This window comes from Narcine bancroftii, chromosome 8, assembly GCF_036971445.1.
Source record: "Narcine bancroftii isolate sNarBan1 chromosome 8, sNarBan1.hap1, whole genome shotgun sequence".
NCBI lineage: Eukaryota > Metazoa > Chordata > Chondrichthyes > Torpediniformes > Narcinidae > Narcine > Narcine bancroftii.
In genome coordinates, this window is record NC_091476.1 from 48,890,564 (window position 1) to 48,917,717 (window position 27,154).

At 38.7% G+C, this 27,154-nt stretch overlaps 1 protein-coding gene across 1 annotated transcript in view; it reads left to right on the top strand.

Moving 5' to 3' along the window:
- LOC138740666 (connector enhancer of kinase suppressor of ras 2) overlaps window positions 1-27,154 on the top strand; it is a 763,661-nt gene that overhangs the window by 57,520 nt on the left and 678,987 nt on the right. Inside the window, exon 2 of the mRNA XM_069893653.1 lies at window positions 25,639-25,802. Coding sequence (XP_069749754.1) covers window positions 25,639-25,802 — 164 coding nt within the window. The remainder of the gene's footprint in view (window positions 1-25,638; window positions 25,803-27,154) is intronic.

A 27,154-nucleotide genomic window follows, 5' to 3' on the forward strand; every position in this document is an offset into this window, starting at 1 on the left:
TTTTCATCCTCCTGTGGCCCTGGCGTGACCACCTGGCTGTAACTCCTGTCTATGACTTCCTCTGTTTCCCTAACCTGCCTGAGGTCATCGAGCTGCAGCTCTAGTTCCCTAACACGGTCCCTGAGAATCTGCAGCTCGACACACCTAGTGTCATCAGAGATGACAGTTAGCCTCAAATGCCATATATGGACAGTCCTCAGAATGGATTGGCAGCTGGTGATAAGCAGCTTTCAGGTCGATGGTCCAATAGACCTGATACTGCGCAATATCATTCACCATGTCCGAAATTCAAGGGAGGGTGTATGCGTCCAGGAGTGGATAACTGGATGCCAGAGATGAGCTAATATACCCCATGCCTGAAGATAATGCAAGTTACCATCATGTCAAAAGTAGCTGGACAAAAAGTGATAAAATAGTAATTTGGAGACGAGGAGACTCGACAAAGAAGTAAAAATTGAGTTGGCAAACACTACTCTCTTTCAGACTGTGTGCAACATTGAATATTCTCTTGAAGCTGATGCTTCAGTTTGGGGGCACTTCAGACAAATAGATGATTGGAGGCTCTGTGACCTTCAAAGTTCAAAAGTTTAAAGTTCAGATTTATTGTCGGAATGCATGTATGATATCACATATAACCCTGTGATTCTGTTACCTGTGGGTAGTGCAAAAAACTGTACTAATAAAAGATAAAGGTAAAGGTTCCATTATTGTCATGTGATACTACATTTAGAATGTAATATACATGAAATTCTTTAACTTTGACTTCCGTAAGGAAGACAGAGAGTTGCTACATTGTCCAGCACCCCTCACAGAAATGAGGCTCCAGTGAGGAACGAACTCGCAACCTCTGGTTTATAAGACCAGTGCTCTAACCACTGAGCTGATATGTATACAAAGGATAGAAATGTAAACAAAGAAAAAAAATTAAAAAAAATGACTGTGCAATACAGAAAATAAATATTCAATAATAAATAATGTGCAAAGTAAATGTCTGTGAATGAGTCTCTGATTGAGTTTGTTATTTAGGAACCAAATGGTGGAGTGGTGAAAACTGTTCCTGAATCTGGTGGTATGAGTCCTTGTTGCACCTGTATCTCTTTTCTGATAGCAGTAGCAATAATAGAGCATGTCCTCGGTGCTGTGGATCCTTGGTGATTGCTGCTGCTCCCCAGCGACAGCGTTCCACATAGATATTCTGAATGGTGTGGAGAGTTCTGGCTGTGATGTACTAGGCTGCGTCCACTACTTCTTGTAGGGTTTTCCACTCAGAGATATTGCTGCCCTCATATGTCAGTGCCTCTATGTTCTCAGGAGTTTACAAACGTTTGGTATGACATCGATAACCTCGGTGAACTTTGATAGATGTGAGGTGAAAAGTTTGCTGACTGGCTGCATCATGGCCATCATGGAAGCAAAGCATGCACATGCCCAGTGCATTCACAGTCACTTTGTGGACAGCAAGGACACGCGACACATGTGGAAGGGCATCCAAGACATCACCAACCACAAGACTAAACCATCTGCCTGTGCTGACGATGCTTTCCTCCCAAATGCACTGAACAACTTCCACTTGAGGTGAAAAACGACATTGCAGTGAAGATGACTGCCTCTCCTCCAGGTGACCGGGTGCTGTGCCTTGCAGAGGCCAATGTGAGGAGGGAGCTAAGCAAATTCAACCCATGGAAAGCTGCTGGACTGGATAACATTCCTGGCAGCGTGTTCAGGGGATGTGCGGCTAGGACATCTTTAACATCTCCCTGTGGTCCCAACATGCTTCAAAGCCACCATCATTGTCCCTGTGCCGAAGAAGTCGACTGTGTCCTGTCTAAATGACTAAGCCCTGTTGCACTCATGCCCATCATCATGAAGTGCTTTGAGAGGCTCCATATCAAGCTCCTGCTGCCCCCGTCACTACACCCTCTGCAGTTTGCATACAAACTCAACTGCTCTATGGACGATGCCATCGCCGCTGCCCTCAATCTAGCCCTCATCCACCTGGAAAACAAGGACTCGTATGTTCGAATGCTGTTTATTGACTTCAGTTCAGCATTCAACACAATCATACCACAGTATCTCATGAGGAAGCTGAGCCTGCTGGGTCTAAACACCTTCTTCTACAATTGGATTCTCGACTTCCTGACGGGGAAACCTCAGGCAGTCAGGATCGGTAACAGCATCTTCAAGACCATTACACTGAGCATATGGGCCCCACAGGGCTGTGTGCTGAGTCCACTGCTGGTCATTCTGCTGACCCACAACTGTGCAACAAAACACAGCATGAACCACATCATCAAGTTTGCTGACGACATGATCGTGGTGGACCTGATCAATAAGAATGATGAGTCACCGTACAGAGATGAAGTGCAGTCGCTATCGGACTGGTGCACAGCCAACAACCTGTTTCTATTTAAAAAAAAACAAAAGAGATGGTTATCCAATTCAAGAAGGCCCGGGGGATCACTCTCCGCTAACCATTGACGGCTCCACTGTTGAGGTCGTCAAGTTCCTTGTTTTGCACTTGGTGGAGGACCTCACCTGGTCCCTTAATATCAGCTCCACAGCCAAGAAAGCCCAGCAGCGTCTCTACTTCCTGCGAAGGCTGAAGAAAGTTCATCTCCCACCCTCCATCCTCACTACATTCGACAGAGGAGGTATTGAGAACATCCTGTGCAATTGCATCACCGCGTGGTTTGGAAGCTGTACCACCTTGGACCGCAAGACCCTGAAGAGGATAGTGAAGTCAGTGTACTGTGAAGGACATTTACAAAATTTGATGCAAGCAAAGGGCAATAAACATTGTGAAGGTCTCCACCCACCCCTCAAGTAAACTGTTCTCCCTTTTGCCATGTGGTAGGAGGTACTGAAGCACTCGGACCCTTACATCAAGATTGGGCAAGAGTTTTGTCCTCCAAGCCATCAGACTCCTCAACTTCCAGAACATTTGGGGATAGGGTACCATGAACACTTACTGTATAAGTCTTAAAATTTCAAATGTGAACATATATTCTAACCTATATTTATGTAAATATGCTTCATATACCTGGAGAAAAGCTATCTTGTCTTTTCTGTGTGAGCATGGTATGAACAACAAATAAAGGTGACTTGACTTGATTTGAGCTCCTTAGTTTTGGTGACATTGTTGTTAGTACACCATTTAGCCAAGTTTTCACTCTCCCTCCTGTATCCTGACTCATCACCTCTTTTTATATAACCCACTGCTGCGGTATCATCAATGAATTTCTGTGGTTCGGTATGACAATAATTGTTAATACCAAGCCACACAGTCATAGGCATAAAGCAAATAGAGCAGGGGGAAAAGAACTATGTGGTGCTCCAGCATTGATGGAGATTGTGGAGGAGAAGTTCTTACCAATCTTCACTGATTGTGGTCTGGAGGTGAGGAAATCCTGGATCAAATTATACATTAGGTTATTGAAGCCCAGGTCTTGGAGTTTGCTGATCAGTTTTGAGGGGATGATGGTGATGAATGCCAAACTGCAATCAGTGACGAGCATCCTGATGTATGGGTTTTTGCTTTCCAGGTGTTCCAAGGCTTTGTGTAGAGCCAGTGAGATGGCATCTGCCAAAGACCTGTCGTTGCTCTGACAGGAGCAGATATGCATCAACACCAGCCTCTCAAAACACTTCATCCTGTTGATGTGAGTGCCACTGGTTGATAGTCATTTAGGCAGGTTACCACTCTCTTCTTGGGCAGAGGTATGGTTGAGGCCTGTTTGAAACAGGTGGGTGCCACACCTTGCTGGACAGTGATGTTGAAGATATCCATGAATATATTGGCAAATTGGTCAGCACAGGTTTTCAGTACTTGGCAAGGCCTGACTGAATGCTTTCCTTGGATTCAGTTTTCCGGAAGGCAGCCCACACGCCATCCTCACATACTGACAGTAGAGGATCATCAGGGGTCATGGGGGTGTGCAGTGTTTCTTCGTTATTCTGATGGTCATATTAGGCTTAAAAAGTTCATCTAGAGTGATTCTTTCGTGTCTTACTGCACTAGATTTGCTTTTGTAGCAGGTAATGTCATTGAGGCCCTGCCACAGCTGTCAGGTGTCCATTGTTTCCATTTTCATCCGGAATCTCCATTTCACCCGGAAGATGGCTTTCTATCATTCATACTTGCTCCTTGTGTTGTGATCTGGATCTCTGGATCAAAATACCTGTGATTTGGCTCTCAGCAGGTTCTGGATTTCATTGTTCAGCAAAGGCTTCTAGTTGGGGAAAGCACTGAATGATTTGGTGGGGACACACTCATCCACAGCTGTTTTGATAAGGTCTGTTACAGCCCAGGTGTAATCATTCAGATCCTCAGCTGAGTCCTTGAACACCACCTAATCCACTAACTTGAGGAAGTCCTCTCATCATATTTCAGTCCCCCGTAACCTTCTGGCTATGTCTATATGATCGCAGGAGCACAACAGATGATTGACTTGCCAAAATGCGGTGCCAGGAAAGAACGGTAAGTCTTTCTTGTCTTGGTGTAGTAGTTACCAAGTGTGCTTGGACCTCTGGTACTGTAGGTTACATACTGGTGGTAATGGGGGAGGGTTTTCTTGAGACAGGTCTAGTTAAAATTTCTGACCAAGGTTTGTAGTGCATCAGGGTGGGGCATCTCTTGTTTACTAACCACATCATGAAGTTCTGCAAGTGCCTCTTTGTAATCAACATCAAGAGGGATATAAACTCCAGTTAGAATCACTGCTATGAACTCTCGGGTAGATAGAAAGGTCTTCATTTAATCGACATTTGCTGTAAGGTAGTGGAGCAGGAGGTCAACATAACCTCCTTCTTCATGCTGCACAACACAGTATTAACTAAAAATGCACACACCACCCCTCTTTCTTTGCCAGAATCCAAGTTCTAATCCAGCCTATGAATGCTGAATCCATCTGGTCAGATCACACCTTCTGATGTGTTCCCTGATTGCGAGGTCTTGGTGCAGGAGTCAACTCACTTGTCTCTGATAAAGGAACCTTGTACTGGCTTCATCAATTTTATTTTCTAATATCAACACTCACCGGTAGTATGGATGGTAGCAAAATTCTTGGTCTGGTTTGGAATACCAGCCCTCACAACACATTTCCATCTTCGATCTTGGTGGTAGCCTGGCCCTTAAGGCCTCTGCTTTCTAGCTGGCCTGTTCCTGACTCAGTCGTCCATTTGTTAATGCGATTCAACAGCTGGTTGTTAAGAAGAAGACTGCATGCTGCCGATTGCAGTGCAAGTAGTTCAGAAGGTGTATATTTAAAAGGAAAGGTAGTAGGGGGTCTATACAGTCTGCAGAAAGTTGCCATTAATTGCCAGTGCAGTGTAGGCTTTCAGAGTGCATATAAAATGGACCCTCATGAATTATTTCACAGGTTTACTGTTCTTTTGATTCCATCTCCTGTTCGACTTTTTTGAGCAGTCACCAATTGCAGACACTCTACCTTTGCCCTTGCTACTGCCATTAGGCCCTTTCAAGCAAGGAAAACACCCTTCTGTAAAGGTGGAGGTTCTTCGTTCTTGCGACTAAATACTTAAGTCTCTCAGTGCACCGTGGCCGGCTCCAAGGCGCTGATTCCAACCCTTTTCGCCCTTCTCCCTCCATGTCCCCTTCAAGGCGGGGCGGCAGGCGGGAGCTGTCAGGCAACAGGGGCCGGTGGAATCCATCGAGGCAGCGAGGGATTGTGATCACGTTGGAATCAATTTGGCACAAACAATTGTATTTAAATTTTCAACTAATGGACTAAAGCTATGACTGTAAAATCAAGAAGTAACAAAGAGTTAACTGCCTTACAAATATTTAAGACCAAAGACTTATCCCCAAACCCAAGTAAAAAAATATACAGGAAATGAACCATTAATTTAATGTTTAATCAAAATATTTTTCAGAAAAAAAACTGATATGCAGTTTATCTTGTTTGTAATGAAACAAAATTGATATATGCTGTATAATGGTTAATTAGAAGCATTTTGGTATTTCTGAGAAATATTCCTTTAAACTACCAGTAATTGAAAACCCACTCAGTTATTGTATTTCATACAAGTCTTTCAGCTGCACCAGTTGACTTTCACAAATTTCTTTTAGTTGTTGGAACTCTTGCCCCTCAGGATTGGTTTATTACCAGCTTCACTCTTTGATGTATCTCTGCTGCCAAAATTGCCTTTTTGCAGGAATTGTCAACATTAACAGGATATAGAATTTATGCCAAGAATTTGAAATCTTAAAGCGAGTGTTAAGTTTCTCATTAGGCAGCAATGATGTTAAGAGGAGCTTTGGAGGTTTGCTACTTCTACATACATAAATTGAAAAAATATCTCTGTAGATGAACAGTTCATTGCTTTTCTTATGGAGAGATTTTCTCTAAATCAGTCAGTTTCTGATTGACAGGTAATGTAGATGGCATTTATGTGATTAGTAAACTACTCTGAGTTGTTCAATTAAGTTATATTGCCCTTGCTGCAGACTAATAGGCAAATATTTCTCATTCTGGTTTGTGCCACTCTGTCTTTCAAGAGGCAACATATTTATTATTTTCAATGTCACTATATTTTCCTGCATGTAATGGAGACTCACTCGAAACATTTGCAAACACTTCTTAATACATCTGACCATCCAAGGATATTCCCGGCATTTTAAACCAAGTTATCACAAAAGCTTTGTATTTTGAAATGTCAGTTCATGAAACATTCTTTGACTTGAAGACAGAGACTAGGATTTACATCCTCTATGGGGGAAGGGGTTATCCAGAATTGAAAAATGTGAGATTTTCAAGGAATCCATATAATTTCTCTTTGAGAATAAAATGAGCAATTACATAAACACTTGCATGTATGATTATTCATTTTATGTACTGCTATATTTAGTAACACATTTAATTCTTAAAATTATATTGGTCTTCACAGCCAGATGATTCCATCCACAATAATATCAGCTGTTAATCACCCATTAATCAATTGCTCCATCAGGTCCCAAGCTTTCGATCTGAGATAAACTTAATCCTATTCACCTCATTACCTTTTAAATGCAGATACAAGGCAAGATATGAACGCATGCAAATCTGAGAAAAGATGTGTTGTACTGCAGAGAATCACCATAATCTGGTGCAGCAGATTAGCACACAGCCTTGTATTTCTTGGAGCCCTTTCAGATGTCCTTCTTCTCCACTTTTGTATGTATAAAACTCCTTCAGATGACACAAACAGAAGTGCAGCATGCAGAATTCATCTGTGGTGAGATCTTCAACCTCATTTGTCTGAAGCAAAGCAACACCAGGCTACTTAAAGAGCCAACATTTAACTACATTCACATATGTACCTCAATTACTTTGTTCATGGAGTACAGGACTTGGCCACTCTCAACCTTCAGGCCTCAGAATTAGAGGCTTTTATTGTTGATCTCACTGAATATTTTCTGTTTATTGATAATTTATAAAGTCACCAATTTACCCATTTTTTATAGAAAGGAGACTTAATCTGCTTTCACTTCGGCCCATAGTTAGGCAGAGTGGCCATGGATACTTGCCTGTATTGCTGGCTTCCTCAAATTACAGATTTTTATCAGAAAGGGTCTTCATCAGAAACATGAACTGTTTCTCTTTCGACAAATGTAGTCTGCCTCACTGAATGGAATCAAACAAGAAAGTCTGCAGATGCTGGGGATGAATGCATACGCAAAGGCTAACCAATATTTTGGGCCTTGTCCCTTTGTCAGGAATAATGACAAATGGCTCAGGCCCAAAACATTAGTTACCCTTTGTTTCTTACAGATGCTGCATGACTTGCTGAATTTCTCCAGCACATTTCTGATTTGTTAAATGTTTCCAGCAGATTTTCAATAGATACCATTTTATGATGTTTTAAAAAAAAGTTAATTGTCTGCTTTATGGCCTTCCAGAGAACCTCCTGCAGGAATGCCTGGCTGTAGTTTCAGGTGTTTATCTCACCATTTCATTCTCTCTTGTCTACTGTGGCAGCTACTCTATCCTGTAATGGAGAATAAATATTTGGGAGAATTTGGTAAAATTAGAGTAGGTTACATAAATACACATTTTAAAACAGATCTTATTTGGAAGACTGAAGAATTCATATTCAGTAACATTGTAGGATCTTTGGAGACTTTTATGCACATTTCACAAGTAGGTGCTAATTGAAGTGACATCATAAAATGAATAGACCATTGTTTGGAATTGGAGACAGGCTGGATGGTTGGATAACCAAAAGGCTTCTGACCTTTCTGAAAAGTGCTCACAGAAAGGCCAACCCTGGGTTTTGTTTATCTAAGACAACAGCTTGACCAGGAGAGGAGAACTCCTGTGGTTTGCTGAAGAAGGTGGGTTTTTTTGCAAATGAGAGAGTCACATGGGCTTTCTGGCAATTGGCAGTTGAAGAGAGAGAGAGAGAGAGAAGTGAGACCTAGCACAACAAGCTCTCTCAGTCAGCTAGTGTGTGTGACACTGAACGCAGCTGAACAGGGCAAGCCAGGAAGAGCTGGTTGATACTGAAGAAAAGTTCCAGAGTGGCGGATGGCTGGAAGTGCTATCTGTCTGATGTTTCTCTTGGAATAAGGGGAACAGAAAGGAACTCTGTGGTTGCCTGAAAGAAAGAGGTTACCATCTGGAGAACCCTGATGGGGCAAGTTTCATCAGCAAGACATTGAGGTGACTAATGGTGGTACCTTAGTTATGGAAATCCTGGAACCACAAATCTCTCTCTATAAACCCCACAAGAACTTACCTGAGCGGTAAACATTTACCTTTCAAGCACCAAAGCCTGGTGAACTTTATACATGTTAAATTCTGTGCGCAGTATAAGAATTGCCTGCATTCAGAGAACTTGGAAGAAGGAGAATTGAGACTGGACTGTGAACCAAAGAACTTCTCTTAAATTTACACACACATATCACACACGTGCGCTTAGAATTAGAAGGAGGTTAATTTGGGTTAGTTAAGTAGAGGGCTAAGTTAAAGTTTGATTCTGTTTTCCTGTTTAAAGATAATTAAAAACAACTTTTGTTTAAGTAACTACTTGTCTTGGGGAATGTCTATTGCTGCTGGGTTTTGGGGTCCTTTGGGCTCATAACAATCCAGTTTCCTGGCCTTTGAGCTTGCTCTCTCAACTCCCTCATTAATAGAATGAGGTCCCTCAGCTTATGACGTTGTGCTGATTGATATCAATGGTGACTGCCAGGATAATCAGTAGCTGCAATCCCTGATAATTGAAAGAGAATGCCTGTGCCTGTGACAGTGATGTATCCCATTAAAAGCTGGCTGCAAAAGATTGAAACAGCTACGATGCTAAATGCTGATATTTGTGGCAACTTGCAACACATCAAAAGAGCAGAGGTTCTCAACCTATTTTCACTTGCAGATTGCCTCTTAAGTATTTCTTTACTTAACCGCATACCACCCATAACAAATCCATGGACCAGTTGTGGGGGTGTGTGGAGCCAGGGGCAATGCTGGTGAGCTTGACCCTTTTCTGAGATCACCGATGGAAATTTGCTTTGTTTTGGTGAGTTCTTGTTTTTTTTAAACAACCTTATTTTACATATTACTTATTAACTACATCAGTTAAATTTGTCTGCAGACCCATGGCCCACCATTGTTTGGTGGACCAGAGGTTGAGCAATTTAGAATGCTGCACCAGCATTTTAACTCTCAATTTGCAACTGGTCAACAAATTATTCAAAATGTATTCATTTTTCAGCCTCAGTGTGTCTTGACAATACTGACATTTAAAAGCACTTGAAAATGTGAATGTGAGCTGTCCTCTTAAATTTTCCTGTCTTTCTATTTGCTGTTAGGAATTTCTGGATTTAATCCAATGACAAAAAAAAACTCGTGATCTGCTGATAAATCAAGAGTGTGCTTGACTTGCAATGGAATCTACAGCAAAATGATTTGAGACTTTATCAACCAGGACATCAATTTAGGATTTCCTCAGGCTAGTGTCTGAGACCTACCCATCTTCAGCTACTATTTTTAAATGACATTCCTCCCTTACATCTTCAAGTCAGATATCTCCATGTGCCTGCTGACCTGATCTTTCTTGGTTCCATAGGCTGTGAGTTTGGGAGGTATTGCTGGAGTAATCTCTATGGGTAGCTGCAGTACATTTTGTTGGCAGCATCTACTGAGCACTGGTGGTGGACACAATGATAAGTGGTTACAATGAAACTGGCTGCTTTGTCTTGAATAGTATTGAGCTTCTTAAGAACTGTTGAAGCTGCACTCACCAATTTAAATGGAGAATATTCTCCCATGTTGCTGGCTTTGCTTTGTTGATAGTGCAAAGTCTTGGGATGTCAGAACGTGAGTCACTCCTTGAAAGATATCTACTCCGACCTGCAAGCCATTGTGTTAACATGGCTGGTGCTGTTGAGTTTCTGGTGATTGTGTTGAAGGTGGGGAACTGAGCAAAGATAATAACATTGTGTAGAGCCCGTGAAAAGAACCAAAGACTTATTGATCTAAACCAAGGCTTTTATTAACTAAAAGACTGGAGCATATCACAAGTAGGTCGACCAGTCTAGAATGACCTGGTCTGGCTAGGAGCAATCCTTTAAGTTCTGCCAGTAGGTGTGGCTACACTCTCAGTCAATCACAGTCATCTTGCACTACAATCTGTACATATACACATTGGTGATGGAATCTCTACTATCATACATTGAATATCTAAGGGTAAAGTGGTTTGACTCTTTTGTTTGAAGTGATCATTGCTTGGCATTTCAATGGAACAATTGTTATTTGCCTCTTATCAACCCATGCCTGAATGTTGTCAAGGTCTTGCTGCAAGCAGGTATAGACTGTTTAATTTGCTGGGGAGTTGCAAATAGAATTGAAAATTGTCAATTATCAATGAACATCTTCATTTTTGACCTTAAAATGGAAAAGTCATTAATAAAGCAGCTGAAGATGGTTCACCCTAAGACACTGACCTGCTGAGCTCCTAATGGATAAACCCTCAAGTCATTTATCATCTAGATCAGTGGTTCCTAACCTTTTTCTTTCCACTCACATACCACTTTAAGTATTCCCTATGCCATAGGTGCTCTGTGATTAGTAAGGAAGTGCTTAAGGTGGTATGTGGGTGGAAAGAAAAAGGTTGAAAACCACTGTTTTAATTGTACCTAATTGACTTGTTATGTGCACGGTTTCATAACTCCAAAGGAAATGGGCCAATGACAATTTGTCTTGAGCAAAATATTTCAATAACAATTGGGTCTAGAGCAGTGATTCTCAACCTTCCCTTCCCACTCACATACCACCTTAAGCAATCCCTTACTAATCACAGAACACCTATGGCATAGGGAATACTTAAAGTGGTATGTGAGTGGAAAGTAAAAGGTTGGGAACCACTGATTTCTTGATGCTAATGTTACCAGAGAAAATAAGTTTCTTCTGCTGAGTTTTTGGTGGTGATGACATTCTAGTTAAAATAAATGTCATGTTAGAGAATGATGAAGAAGAATGGGTAGGTTAAAATGTGCTCTCCCACTCTAGGCAACAGCTCCAGCTTTATATTATTTCTTGAAATGATCACCACCCACTTATTTTTAGCATTATATTATGGCAACATATCAGGTCCCACAGGTTCACTGACAATTTTCACCACTATTCTTTTGATGCTGATGCTATGTTCCTGATACCAAGAGCTGGATGAGCAGAAATATCCTCTGATTAAATGTCAGAAAGACCAAAGCAATTGTCTTTGATCCCACCAGAAAACTCTGCTTCCTGAACTACAATTCCACCCAGAACTATCCTCCAATGTGTAAACCTCCTTCGCTATTCTGCTCACCCATCATCTCTGTGTGATTGACCCAACATAGGCTCCAGATTCAGCAACATTCTTTACTGTGTAGACCAATGTTTTAATTTGTTGGTAAGCACAGAACAAACGTACATGAATATAAGATGGTAACTTATGAATTCATAAAGCAAGTCAAAAGCACTTATTCACTCAGAGAGTGGCTAGCATGTGGAACTGTACATTGAATGAATAATTGAAGCAAATAGAGTTCATGCATATAATAATGAAGCTACCCCAGTGGTTCTCAACTTTTTCTTTCCACTCACATATCACTTTAAGTAATCCCTATACCATTGGTGCTCTGTGATTAATAAAGGATTGCTTAAGGTGGTAAAGGAAGTTTGAGAATCACTTTACTAGACCCAATTGTTCTTGAAATATTTTGCTTGAGAAAAATTGTCATTGACCCATTTTCTTTGGAATTCTGAAACCATACACATAACGAGTCAATTAGGTACGATTAAAACAGTGGTTTTTCAAACTTTTTATTTCCACCCACATCCCACCTTAAGCAATCCCTTACTAATCACAGAGCACTTATGACATAAATTGAAAAAGGTTGCAACCTTTGAGCTAGATGAATGTACTGTGGTGAAATTAAACTTTTTTGAATTAGAAGAGGTAGGGGAGGAATTCATATGAGATTCAAACACCACTTTAGATAATTTTGAAAAAATAATCTAGTCGTGTGTCTTAAATTATGTTCATTGTTTGGATTTTTGCATGGTGATTTAGGCACTTTAGAGTAAGAATGTTTTACTCAATACTCTTCAGAGAGAATACTCTCACAGATAAAAAATCTTTTAAGTTTGAGCTGAGAAATTATAGATGACCTATTCTGTTATGATATATTTCATGGACTATCTATCAACATGAAGGTGCTCCTGTTTTATACACTACTTTACTATGTTCTATTTATGGTCCAATTTCCATTTGTTCTGTTACTGCATGATTGGCATCATTTTATCAACTGTTTGTAAACCACAGCAAGTGGCCCACATTTAAAGGTTTGACATGCCATTGGCCCTGTACATTCCAGCAAGATGATGTAGACTTAATTTCTTTTCACATATCAGCAGATAATCTTGTTTCAAGTTATCAGGGTGTCCGTTTCTTTTCCTTTTCATTTGAAATGTGTAATAAATTAATTTGTTAGAAAAGTTTCAAGTTATAACAATTAATTGTACCTTGTAAGTGTTGCTGAGGGCAACAAGGTCATTCCTCTCTTTAAAATCGGTATAGATCTTGAAACTGCTTGAGGGAATGTGTTACATTGAGGTGGTATGTACATTTTAATTACAGCTGTGTTAAGAATGTAGTAAGATGCCAATAATTTGTGATTTCCAAATAATAAACAGATATTCAGAGTTTATATGATAAATTCAGACTATTTGACTTTTAATTAATACCAACCACAGCTTGTTGACCATAACAAATAGTAATGTTGATTATGGTTGTATTGAATACACATTTGAGGTCAGAATGCAGAATGTTATATATCTTAAATGTTGACCCCTTCTACTTCAGAGCTTTTGGAACAAAACTATAGACTACAGTACCCTAAGATCATTCCACCATTGTCTTTTTGAGTCTCCTTGTGAGAAAATAAATACAAATCCCTTCCATCAATCAATAACAAACACAAGACCAGGTCTTTCTGGCTTGCCCTGGCTCTGAAATAACTATCTACAGTCATCAGTACTTACCTGCAGCTAAGCAATCACTCTCTTCAACTTGCTTTTCACAAAAGCTTACTTAGGAAGTCAGATACTCGCCTCAGGATCCCCATTCTCTGACCACCTCTTATAGTCACATTGTTTGTTTGACTACTCCATTTCAGTTTCTGGTCAAAGGTAAGAGCTAGATTGTTTCTTGTTGGATATCACCATTGGGTCCACGTGTGCTGCTGAATGATACTTGTTTCCCTTCAGCGTAGGCATGGATATTGTCCAGGTCTGGCTGCATTTGGTTGTGGACTTCTTCATTACTGGGGGAATTGTGAATGGTGCTGAACATTGTGCAATGATTAATGAACAATCCAACTTCTGATCCAAAGAAAGCTTATTGATGAACAGCTGGAGATAGTTGAGTCAAGGATGCTACCCTGAAGAACTCCTCCAGAGATGTCCTCTGGCTGAAATGATTGGACCTCCAACCACACAACCGTCTTCCTCTGTGTGTGAGATGATTCCAACCAGCTGAGTATTTCCTTCCTGAATCCGATTGACTCCAGTTTTGATAGAACTCCTTGGCGCCAGACTCAATCAAATGCTGCCTTGATGCCCAGCCTAGTTACTCTCTCATCACGTCTGGAGTTTAGCTCCTTTATCCATGTTTGGATCAAGGCTGTTGTAATGCATCTGAGTTAATTTAAATCTTTAAAGTTAAAATGTTTTGTTATATAATATATAAATTTTTGGTAAAGTTCGTTTTTGGGAAGACAGAGCACATTTGCATTTTACAGACATCACAGATCCTTATACACTCAGTGAAAATCCATTTGCGAAGACAAAGAGTCATGCCATTTTTCTGCTGGAAGTTTGGTGACTGCTAATTCAAAAAGCTTCATACAGTCATAAAAGTCCAACGACCGTTCTTCATTGAGAACTCAAGACAATAGGTTTTGCTCAGGAGCAGCTGCCGGCTGGTTAACCGACAATCCAGAGTCTGATCCACTTAAACTTCAGGAAGAGATACTTTTAGTATATACCTTGAGAGAGGTTAGTGAAGAAATAGCAGAGGCTCTGACAGTGATTTTTCAAATGTCACTAGAGATGGGTATAGTGCCAGAGGATTGGCATGTTGCACATCTGGTTTCTTTGTTTAAAAAGGGTTTGAGGAGCAAGCCTAGCAATTGTAGACCTGTACGTTTGATGTCGGTTGTAGGTAAGTTAATGGAAAGTGTTCTTAGAGAAAATATATATAAGTATCTGGAGAGACAGGGTCTGATCAGGAACACTCAACACGGATTTGTGCGTGGAAGGTCACGTTTGACCAATCTTGTTAAATTTTTTGAAGAGGTGACTGAAAATGTTGATGAGGGTCGAGCAGTTGATGTTGTCTATATGGACTTCAGTAAGGCCTTCACTAAGGTTCCACATGGAAGGTTCAGTCGTTAGGTATTAATCTTGAGATAGTCAAATGGATTCAACAGTGGCTGGAATGGAGATGCCAGAGAGTCATAGTGGATAACTGTTCATCAGGCTGGACGCTGGTAACAAGTGGTGTACCTCAGGGATCTGTATTGAGTTCCTTGTTGCTTGTCATTTACATAAGTGATCTGGATGATGGGGTGGTAAATTGGATTAGTAAATATGTGGATGATACATATAGGTGGAATTGTGGATAATGAAGAAGGTTTTCAAAGATTGCAGGAGGATTTGGACTGCTTAAAAGAGTGGGCTGAAAGATGGCAGATGGTAAATTGGATTAGTAAATATGTGGATGATACATATAGGTGGAATTGTGGATAATGAAGAAGGTTTTCAAAGATTGCAGGAGGATTTGGACTGCTTAAAAGAGTGGGCTGAAAGATGGCAGATGGAGTTTAATGCTGAGAAGTGTAAAGTGCTTCATTTTGGTGGGAATAATCAAAACAGGACATACTAGTAAATGGGAAGACGTTGAGGAATGCAGTGGAGCAGAAAGATCTAGGAATAATGGCTCATAGTTCCCTGAAGGTAGAATCTCATGTGGATAGGGTGGTGAAGAAGGCTTTTGGTATGCTGGCCTTTATAAATCAAAGCATAGAATACAGGAGTTTGGAGGTGATGTTGAAACTGTTCAAGGCATTGGTGAGGCCACATTTGAAATTCTGTGTGCAGTTCTGGTCACTGAATTATAGGAAGGCTATCAACAAGTGCAGAAGAGATTTACGAAAATGTTACCTTGGTTTCAGAATCGAGATTACAAAGAAACATTGAGCAGGCCTTTATTCTTTGGAGCGTAGAAGATTGGAGAGGGGGTGGATTTGATAGAGGTATTTAAGATTTTGAGAGGGCTAGATAGAGTTGATGTGGCTTTTTCCTTTAAAGATAGAGGAGATTGAAATAAGAGGTCATGAGTTAAGAGTTAAGGGGCAAAGGTTCAGAAGTAACATGTGGGGGAACTTCTTTACTCATAGAGTGGTGGCTGTGTGGAGAAGTAGTGGCAGCAGGGTCCATTTTGTCATTTAAGGAAAAATTGTATAGGTATATGGATTGGAGGGGAATGGACGGTTATGGGCAAGGTGCAGGTAGGGGGGTGAGAGAAGAGTACTTAGTTCGGTGCAGACTAGAAGGATTGAAATGGCTTGTTTCTGTGCTGCAATTGTTATATGGTTAAAAGGGCCTTCTGCCATGATTCATGGTTCTGGAGGAATGAAACAGAAATCATGTCACGTGTCATGTGATGAGTTTTTAGAGAAAAATATTACTGGAATGAGAAGCATTTTGAAAACAGAAGATTCCTGGACATCCTTTAGGTAACATAGGATTGAAATACAATAACTAGAAAAGGTCTTGTTACATGTTACTGCTGGTCAAAGGAGAACACAGAATAAGTGGGTTTTAAATGAGGAAGAGCATTTCTGACTGTCTTTTTAAGATAAAGAGGGCAATTCAACAGTGTCTTGTTCGAGTTGGGCACTTCATTTAACCCTTGTTTGAGTTTGTGAAATCATCATGGAAGAAAATAGCCACTTCACTGTCTCTTTAGAAAAGTGGACAGATTTTTCATGTGGAACACAGATTCCAAAGTCTCCATGCAAGAGAGAGAACATTGTTAATATGAAGAAACATTGTTCTGAAAACAATTGAACAAAAGAAATCTGTGAGTTTTAAAGAGGTCTGACTAAATGTTTCAAAATACTTTATTTTTTTTTGAGCAACAATTTAAAGAAACCTGATGCCTCACATTTACTCCATAATTGGTTTAGAACAGCAGTGAAGACAGAGTTTCAACACCAAAGCTTTCTGAGACTGAACTTTAAAATCATCTTGGTTTGGGTTTTCACACACACGACACATAGTGGGGTTAAGTTTAAAATTAAGCAAGAAGTGTTATGTTATGAAGAATAATAATAATAAAAATGATTGTTTTACTAAACCATTGTCTTGATTATTACCATTGCTTCTGATTTAGATCGTAACATTGTCATGAGGTCAGGAGCGGAATAATTTTTTGGAACCCAAAATAAGTTTCTCTGAGCAGATTGTTGCCATGAAAATCCAGTTGACAGCATTATTGATTATCCATTCCATCACTTTGCTGTTGATGAAGAGTAGATTAATGCGGTGGCAATTGGTTGGATTGAATTTTAAATTTAAATTTTTTTTTTTAGTTTACAGCATGGTAGAAGTCAATTCTGGCTGTTTATACCTACGCTGCCCAATTACACCCAAATTAACCTACAACCTTGGAACATTTTGAATGGTCGGAGGAAACCCATACATATACAGGGAGAACATACAAACTCCTGATAGTACGCACTGGGTTCGAACCTGGTTTCTGGCGACGAGATAGTGTCACATAAACTGCTACTTGTCTTGCTTCTTGTGACCAAGACATCCATGGGCAGTTTCCAGATTACTGAGTTGATGCCAGAGTTGCAGCTCTACTGCAGCTGCACGTGAACAGCAGAGCCAAGGGTTTGCCAAATTCTGGAGTACGTATAAGCCTTCAGTACTGTTGTTGGGATCTTATCAGGGGGCACAGTCTTTCGCTGTTTCTCAATATTGCATGGAGTGAATTGAACTGACTGAAGATTGGGATATATCATGCTGAGGACCACTGGAGGAGCCAAGATGAATTATTCACTCAGCACTTGTCCCTAAAGCATCACTTTTTTCACACTCATATACCACTTTAGGCAATCTCTATGCCATGTGATTAGTAAGGGATTGCTTAAGGTGGTATGTGATTAGGAAGGGAAGTTTGAGAATCACTTTATTAGACCCAATTGTTATTGAAATATTTTGCTTAAGAAAAATTGTCATTGGCCCATTTCCTTTGGAGTAATGAAACCATGCACATAATGAGTCAAGTAGGTACAATTAAAACAGTGGTTTTCAAACTTTTTCTTTTGGGGGGGTGTGGCAAGATGGCGTAGAGACCAGACGTGTAATCCCTGTCCTCTCTGGTCAGACTTTTAAGTGCCCGTTTTTTAACCCTTTATTTTTAATTTTAAAACTTTAATTTTCAGTGTGATATTTTGGTGAGCCATTATGGCTGCTAATGTAAAAAAAACTAAGTCTCAGTTGCAAAAGAAAATACAGTTTCGAAGTGCAGAAGAATTGGGGCCTAAACAACCTGGAACAGCCTCAGATTCGTTTTCAGTGATCCCCAAGCTTCAACGATCGCCGGTGGGGACAAAAGCTAAGGGAACAGCTACTCACCAGTCTCAAGATGGCACTGGTTCGACCCTTCTGCAGAGGAAGGAGTGCGCTCCCGAGAGGTCGGGCATGAGCCTGGAGGTTTGCTACAGCGAACACCCCTGTTGGAAGAGACGGGAGCGCGGAGGAAGAGGATTGTGACAGCAGACACGCAGTCTGCACCGATTATGGGCATGGGTGGCGCTGTTAATTACGGAGAACTCCGTAATTTTATGAAAAAATGGTCTGTGGGGGGACAGTGGGTGCCCAAACTCATACCAAAACGATTAGAATGCTGCCTTTTGAAGAACAACAAGAAGAGGTCTTGCCTTACTCTACCACTGCACAGGAAATGGAAGAAGACCTGGAAGAAAGTGAGTTACAACTTATGGAATTGGATCCTGCATTTCAAACTGCACCTCAGCTTGTTTACATGATGTTTGAAGGTTTTGCTTCTTATTTGGATGTTATTACTGGTCAATTGAACCAGCTGGTTCAAATGAATACTAATATAATTTCAGACCACTGTCATGAAGGCAGAAGTTAAAGAAAATCGGGAAAACTTTAAAAAATTTGAAGCTTTTTTTTCTGAATTTAAACAACAGGTACAATCCAATACAGAAACAATAGTAAAGGTAGAAAAATCAGTTAAAGATTTAGGAGCCCGGGAAAAAGAGTTAAGAAAATGGACTATTTGGAAAAATCAAAGCAGAAGAAATAATGTGAAAATTGTGGGTTTGCCAGAAGGTATAGAGGTCAAGATCCTGTCAAATTTTTAAAAAATTGCATTCCCCAGATGTTGGGGGAAGAGTCTTTTCCTGATGGATTGGTATTGGAAAGAGCACATAGATCTTTAAGAAGACCATCCCTACCTGGTCAACCGTCAAGAGCTGTGTTATTTCATTGTTTGAATTGTTTGGATAGAGAGACAATTCTTCGACTTGCAGTTCAAAATGCAAGACAAAGGCAAGCTCCAATGATGGTTCAGAATAGTAGAGTTTTCTTCTACCCTGATTTGAGTCAAGATGTCATCAGCCGTCGACGATTATTTAATCCAGTTAAGATGTTTTATGGCGTAAAGGTTACAAATTTGCTTTTCATTATCCTGCTGTGTTGAAAGTGTTTTATGGAAACTATCAGTCTCAATTCTTTGAGAGTGAGCATGAAGCAATGGTTTTTGCTAATTCATTACCGGATGTCAGAGGACAAAGAAGAAGTCCACCATTATCTCCTAATAGAAAATCTGATGGACTTGGAAATGGGAAAAATGGCAGAAGTGGAAAGAATGGGAATGGAAAGAGTTCACCTACTCTTGAAATGAGTTCACCTACTCTTGAAATGAGTTCACCTACTCTTGAAATGAGTTCACCTACTCTTGAAATGAGTTCACCTACTCTTGAAATGAGTTCACCTACTCTTGAAATGAGTTCACCTACTCTTGAAATGAGTTCACCATCTGGACTGGAATCTCAAGGCTGATTTTTTTTTTGTAATACGTTAATATTTTTGATTGGCTGGCTGGGGAGGAGAGGATTGCACTAACTTCTTTGTTAGTCATCAGACACTAGTGGGTAATCCACACCCAGATTTTTTAGGGAGTTACTACCTTTTGGTAGTTTTTTGTTGTTGTTTTTCTTTTCCCTTATTAACAAATATTATTTTTATTTGGAGGGCCTATATATTTTAATTTGAAGGTTCTATATAAAAAAAATTCTCACTTTTTTTCTTATTTTTAATTTTGTGATTTTTTTGGTATTTAGCAATTGTATTAGATATGTCGAATTTGAAATTTGCTATCTTTAATGTTCAGGGATTAAACAACCTGATCAAGCGTAAGCGAGTTTTGGGTTACATTAAAAAGATGAAGATTGATATTGCTTTTTTACAGGAGACGCATTTGAATGAAAAGGAAAGTATGAAATTGAAGAGGGACTGGGTTGGACATGTTTTTTCTACTTCATTTAACTCCAAAGCTAAGAGAGTAGCAATTTTGATACATAAAAAATTATCTTTTGAATTACAATCAATGGAAATGAATGCAGGAAGTATTCTTAAGTTGAATTGTAAGATTTTTAATGAATTTTGGACTTTACTTAACATTTATGCACCGAATGTGGATGATGAAGCATTTATTTTGGATGCATTTCTGCTTTTGGGGCAAGCTAATGAAAATGTTCTGGTTGGAGGAGATTTTAACTGTGTTTTAGAACCTTTATTAGATAAATCTCCAAAAAATGTTAAAGAATCTAAAATGGACATTTGGCGACGTCTTAACCCAACAGAGAAGGATTTCTCTTTTTATTCATTTAGACATGAATCTTTTTCTAGAATTGATTTTTTTTTAGTATCGGCACATTTACAGGGGAAAATACTGCAGGCAGAATATAAAAGTAGGGTAATTTCAGATCATTCTTTGTTGTATTTTACTTATGAAAGTTCTGAAAAAGTTCGTGCAACTTCTCGTTGGAGATTCAATACGATGTTGTTAAAAAAAGCGGAATTTATTGAATTTTTTAAAAAACAAATTAATCTCTTTTTGGAAGAAAATTTTAACTCCGTTGAGAGTAAATTTATATTGTGGGATGCTATGAAAGCATACTTGAGAGGTCAAATAATTAGTTATACCTCTAAGGTTAAAAAGAATTATCTGCTTGAGAGCCTTGAATTAGAGAAACAGATTGATGAATTAGAAAATGAATTTCAGAGAGATGTGACAGAAAATCAGAAGATAGAGTTGTCTAGATTGAAATTGAAATATAATGCGTTGCAATCTTATCAATTTGAATGCTTGATTAATAGATCTAAACAACAGTATTATGAATGGGGTGAGAAAGCGCATATGGTACTTGCATGGCAGTTAAAGAAAGAATGGGTATCAAGGGTTATTAATGCAGTTAGATGAAATTCGACTATTGCTTACAAACCTCGTGAGATTAATGATGAGTTTCATTCATTTTATAAGAAATTATATACTTCTGTGGAAAAACAGGAGAGTGGATCGATTGACTCTTTTTTATCGGTGTTGAAGTTACCGGTACTAGGAGAAGAAGACATATTGGAGCAGGAGGCTCCTTTTACTGATTTAGAAATTAAATTGACTATGTTGGAAATGCCGAATGGAAAATCACCTGGTGATGACAAGTTTTTGGTTGAATTTTATAAGGTATTTTATGATGATTTATCTACAGTGTTTGGAGATGTGTTACGACAGATTAGTGAACATTATGATTTACCTGAATCATGCTTTAGTGCCTTAATTACTGTAATTCCTAAAAAGGATAGAGATCTGTTAAAGGTGTCTTCATATATACCAATTTCTTTGTTAAAGGTAGATTATAAAATAATAGCTAAAGTATTAGCGAATCGATTGGCTAACTTTTAACCTAAGTTGATACATGTTGATCAAACAGGTATCATAAAGAATAGGTATGCTTCAGATAATATTCTTTGAGTGATTAGTTTGATTAATAAATATCAACAGTGCCCTGACCATCCGATGGTGATATCTCTTGATGCAGAAAAGGCTTTTGACAGAGTTGAGTGGAACTTTTTATTTAAAGTCTTAGAGAAATTTAAGTTTGGTCCTTCTTTTATTGGTTGGACTAAAGCTTTATCCAATAAACCAATAGCCAGGGTATTGACAAATGGTCAGATCTCGGAACTTTTTAAATTAACTCGTTCAACTCGACAAGGTTGTCCTTTGTCTCCAGCTTTGTTTGCATTAGTAATTGAACTTTTAGCGCAGTTGATATGACAAAATACACAGCTACAAGGTATGAGAGTTTTAGATGAGGAGTATAAAATTAATTTATTTGCTGACTATGTACTGGTGTATTTAACAAATCCAGCTCAGTCAATTTTACACTTAAAAGGAATGTTTAACACAAAATGGATCTTTGTCTGGGGAAAAAAGTGAAATTTTACTGATAGGTGAAGGAGATTATTCAGTTTATAAGAATATTATTAATTTGAAGTGGACTGATCAAATTAAATATTTAGGTATAAATGTGGATGTTGATTATCAATCTTTATATAAATTAAATTATGTACTGTTAATGAAAAAGATCAAAGCTGATTTGATTAAGTGGAAGGATCTTCCTATAAATTTAATTGGAAGAATAAATACAATCAAAATGAATATCTTTCCATGTATACAATATTTGTTTCAGTCAATTCCATGTTTACTTAATAAGGATTTTTTTCAAGATTTAAATAAAATGGTTAGAGAATTTTTATGGAAGGGTAAATTTCCGAGAGTAGCTTTGAATAAGCTAACCTGGAAATATGCAATGGGGGATTACACTTACCACATTTTCAAAATTATTATGAGGCAGCTCAATTTAAATTTATTAGTTCATTAATGGATTTGGAACGGATTTAGTTGGACTAAAATTGAGACGGCGAATATTTCTGAATTTGAAATACATCAATTTTTGTTTCAGTGGAATTTATATTTTTTACAACAATATAATGTACCTATACTAAAACATCTAATGAAGTTATGGATGAAGAAAAATAGAACAATAGGTTCTAAGGATAAATTATTTACTTTAACACCGTTAGATAAAAACCAACTTATTCCTTTTTCAATGTATAATCAATGTTTATTACATTGGAAATCTAAATGTATAAAAAAAAAACTTGGGGGTATGATTTTACCTAAATTGACTAAATTTGAATCTTTTTTTGTGATGGCACCAAAGAAGGGATATATTTCATTGATGTACCAAATATTATAGGAAAGTATGGAAAAAAAGAGATGGGATAAATCTAAGATTAAAAGGGAAAAGAATATTAATTTTATTTTTTCTGAGGATGACTGGTTAGATATTTGTCATAATAGTGTTACTAGATCGATAAATGTTCGTTATGCAATGGTTAATTACGATTTTTTACATCAATTGTATTTAACACCTGAAAAGTTTTAAAAAAAATATGGTGTTAGTGAATCAGACTCTTGTTTTAGATGTGGTAATTCAGTTGTAACTTTTTTTCATGCTGTTTGGTTATGTGTACATATACAATCTTTTTGGAAAGCAATTTAATTGTTTTTGGAACATTTGTACAAGATCAAAATACCTCTGGACCTGAAATATTTTTGTTGGGTGAATTGAATCCTTTGAAAGATTTGGGATTAGACAAATTTCAGATTGCTTTTGTATATTTAGCTTTATCTGTTGCAAAAAAATGTATAGCAAGTACATTGAAAAATGCTAATGTGATTGATATTAATAGATGGCATAATGAGATGAAAACTTGTTTGGTAATGGAAAAAAATCACGTATGTTTTACATGATAATTATTCTTGTTTTCTTAATAAGTGGTCTTTATATTTAGAATATTTACATTTAGATTTACCTTGATTAGATTTTAGTAAATATATTTCAGGTTTTTTTTCTTTCTTTGGCTCTCTGGCTGAGAGGGGGAGGGGGGGTCTTCTTTCTTTTTCTATAATTTTTTTATTGTTCATAATATGTACTTTTTTTACTGTATGTAATAACTTTGTTGAACGAATAAATAAATTTATTATATAAACATTTTCTTTCCAACCACATACAACCTTAAGCAATCCCTTACTAATCACAAAGCACCGATGGCATAGGGAATACTTGAAGTGGTATGTGAGTGGAAAGAAAAAGATTGAGAACCACTGCCCTAAAGATTCTGGCAAATGCTTGAGCCAGAAGTGTTTGGTGCTCTACCCAGAACTCAACTTGCTGGATGAATGCAGAGCTACAAGTAATGATGGTAGCTTTAAATAGTCTTAAGAAGTACAAGCATTTAGTGCTTAACAGGCAGAATAGAACCAGAAGCCTGTGTGCCTAGAGATGCCATAGATGCTTGTAATCAGTAGCTGGTCCTCCCAGATACTTTTAATATGTCCTGCTTAGCAAGCTGGTAAAAAAAAAACCCAAAATGCAGGGAAGTTGGAAAATTGAGATGGTGCTGAGGAAATTTATGAAAACATTACCAGGACTAGCAAATTGTAGCAATTTGAGAAGACTGGATGATGAGTTTATTTTGTTTTGGAATAGAACCAGCTGAGGGGGAACGTGCTTGAGATGTATAAAATTATGAAGGACTGGATAGAATAAAGAAGAAAGACATAACAGTGGAATCAAAAACCATATGCCATAGATTAGTATTGGTTGAAGGACTAGAGAATGAGCAGGGACATCAGGCACTGTGACCTTGAGTATTTGGAACCAGGGATTGCCTTGGGGAGAGGGAGGGGGTGACTTGAATACCTCAAATTCAGGCTCACTGCTGGAATGGACAGGAGGGAGGCGGTGTGGCTACAGGTCCAAGAGGTGGTAGAATCTGAGGAAGTGGTCAAATCCATGTCGTTGAAGGGACTCTTTTTCTTGCTTCTCTTTCTCACCTTGATATGGGTGCAGGACTAGAGGTGTCTCTTGGCATACCTTTCAAGGGGGAAAAAAAGGAAAACCAATTTTATGCATTTAGTGTGCATGATAACACTGAATGAAATCTTGCTGAAAAAGGACTTTCTCACCCCAGTGAGATCTGGGAGTCAGGAACTTATGACCTGAAAAATTTGTATGGGCAAAAAGTCTCATCACTTTTAAAAAGTTCTTGGATGTATACTTGACCCTTGTGGCAATGGATCAAACAGTGGATAGGATTGAGGTGGGTGACTGTTTTTATCCAGCACAGATTTTGTGGGCCAACAGACCCACTGATGTTTCACTATAATTCAATGTACAGTACATAATCATACATTTTGTTGGTTTTATGTGGTAATATGTGAAATAATTTGTTTCTTCATATCAGAATGAAAAAGTAAAATGCATTCATTAGCTCTGCTGATATTTTCCTGCCAAGATATTTGATTATGATTAACATCTGTCATTGTCCCGCAAGAATAGAACTTGGTTGCAAGAGGGCAAAGAATGTTTTGTTGTTAGCACCTTCGTTTTCTACTTGTGAATATCATTCAACATTTATTTTTACAGGATTGATTTTGAGAAAATATGTGTGTTACTTTTAGTTACAACAGAACAGTTCAGTTGCATAGTGTTGTGCCAACTGAAAGGAATTAATCAATGTAAAGGAATTGTTTTTCTGTGTGACAGAGTTATGGACATGAGTAATCTGGAGAAGCCCACATTTAGAAATGCTGCAGCTAATACATTTAGGTGCTAATATCTGCCTCAGCAGTCGATCGTGCCATCAATTGGAAAAAAAAAAATTGCTGTCTTTGCTCATGTACCTTCAGAACTTTGTATGGGGCGGGAATTGATTGTAATAATTGAAAATAAATCACAAAAACCCGTAGATATCATGGTGGTTGAAGTAAAAACACACACAATGCTGGAGGAGCTCAGCAGGTAATAAATGAAAGATGATCTTTAGGTTGTGCAATCACAGAAGCAATTGGTTAGGCTTCAGAGGTGTACACTTTTATGATTCGATTATTGTACTGACAAACAATTTGTTCTGATTTTGTGCTCAGGGCTTGATGACTGTCTCCAGCAATATATAAAAAACTTTGAGAGGGAAAAGATCAATGGAGAGCAAATTTTACACATTACACATCAGGAGCTTGAGGAGTTGGGTGTCACACGCATTGGCCATCAGGAACTTATCTTGGAAGCCGTTGATCTGCTCTGTGCATTGGTAAGTTCCAGTTCCACATTTGTTTTATGCCTGTCTCTTATGTTAAATATTGGTTATGAAAATTGCTGTGGGCTTTGGGACATGACATTCAATTGGTTGCTTAAAATACATTTAACTTCTATTTAATTATTTTCCAGTGTCCCATCATTTTACTTCTTGGTTTGAAACAAAAACCCAGTACAGTACTAAGTGATTTTTTTTGAGTGAGTGCCAACAATCAGTATGTTTAAATTTCTGAAAATCACTGGCAATTTACATGTATTTTTGGGTGTGTCTCTGAAGTAGGATTTGAATTCCAAACCTGGAAGGATAATGAAAGCTACAAATGTGTCACAGTCATTTATTAACTGAAGACAATCCACAAGAGAAACACCATTTATCATCAGGAATTTTGGTGAAATTTTTGGCATGATTTTATCTCTTGTGTTCATAAACATGATAATGAGTAACACATTTGGAAAGGCTGTGAAAGTGGAGGTGTTGTTGATCTTGATCAAACTCTCCATTTCAATAAAGTTTTGGAAGATCCAAACTGACATCCAACTGGATTGGCTATTTGACTGGAGGGCAGCATTGGACGCCTTTGTGATAAAGAAATCTCTCACTCGGATTGGGATGCAATGAAACACGTTGGCAGGGTTGTTCTTTTGAAGGATGCAAAGATGTGGAGGGGAGCTGGTGAGGGTATCTGGCAGTGATCAGAAGATGGGATGGGAAAGGTTATGTTAAAGATCAGATCTTGGTTCAAGGCAAACCCAGGACTTCTCTTGAAGGAGGTTACCTACTATGTAAGGCCAAAGAGCATTCCTGAGCTTGTGTTCCACAAGGAAAACAAAAGTGAAACTTTTGAACGTACTTACTGGTCTTTTCTCCTGCCACCAGGTTCCCAACAGATTGCTTCACCAGGAAGCAAATACTCCCTCCCCTCGTTCAGGTTTCCACCAGAATTACATGCCTTATCCCCATGACATCATTACACATCATCAATTTATTTATTGTCAAACTCTGCTTCCTTCCCAAGAGTACTCTGATCAAGAGACTGGGCTTATTTTGGGACATGAGTGGAAGGCATGGGATTTATGATTGGCCTTCGTTTCAATGGTCTTTCCACCCAGCTTCTATCAGACTAGAGGAGGTAAAGTGAGGCCTCTGTCTGTAGGGAGTTCACCCTGACCCAGTGGCTCTCATCCTTTTTTTTTCCTACTGTACTCACATACCACTTTCAGTAATCCCTTACTAATCACAGAGCATCTATGGCATAGATTGCCAAAGGTACTCGGTGGTTAGGACGGGATTACTTAAGGTGGCGTGAGTGGGAAATAAAAGGTTGAGAACCACTGCCCTGACCAATT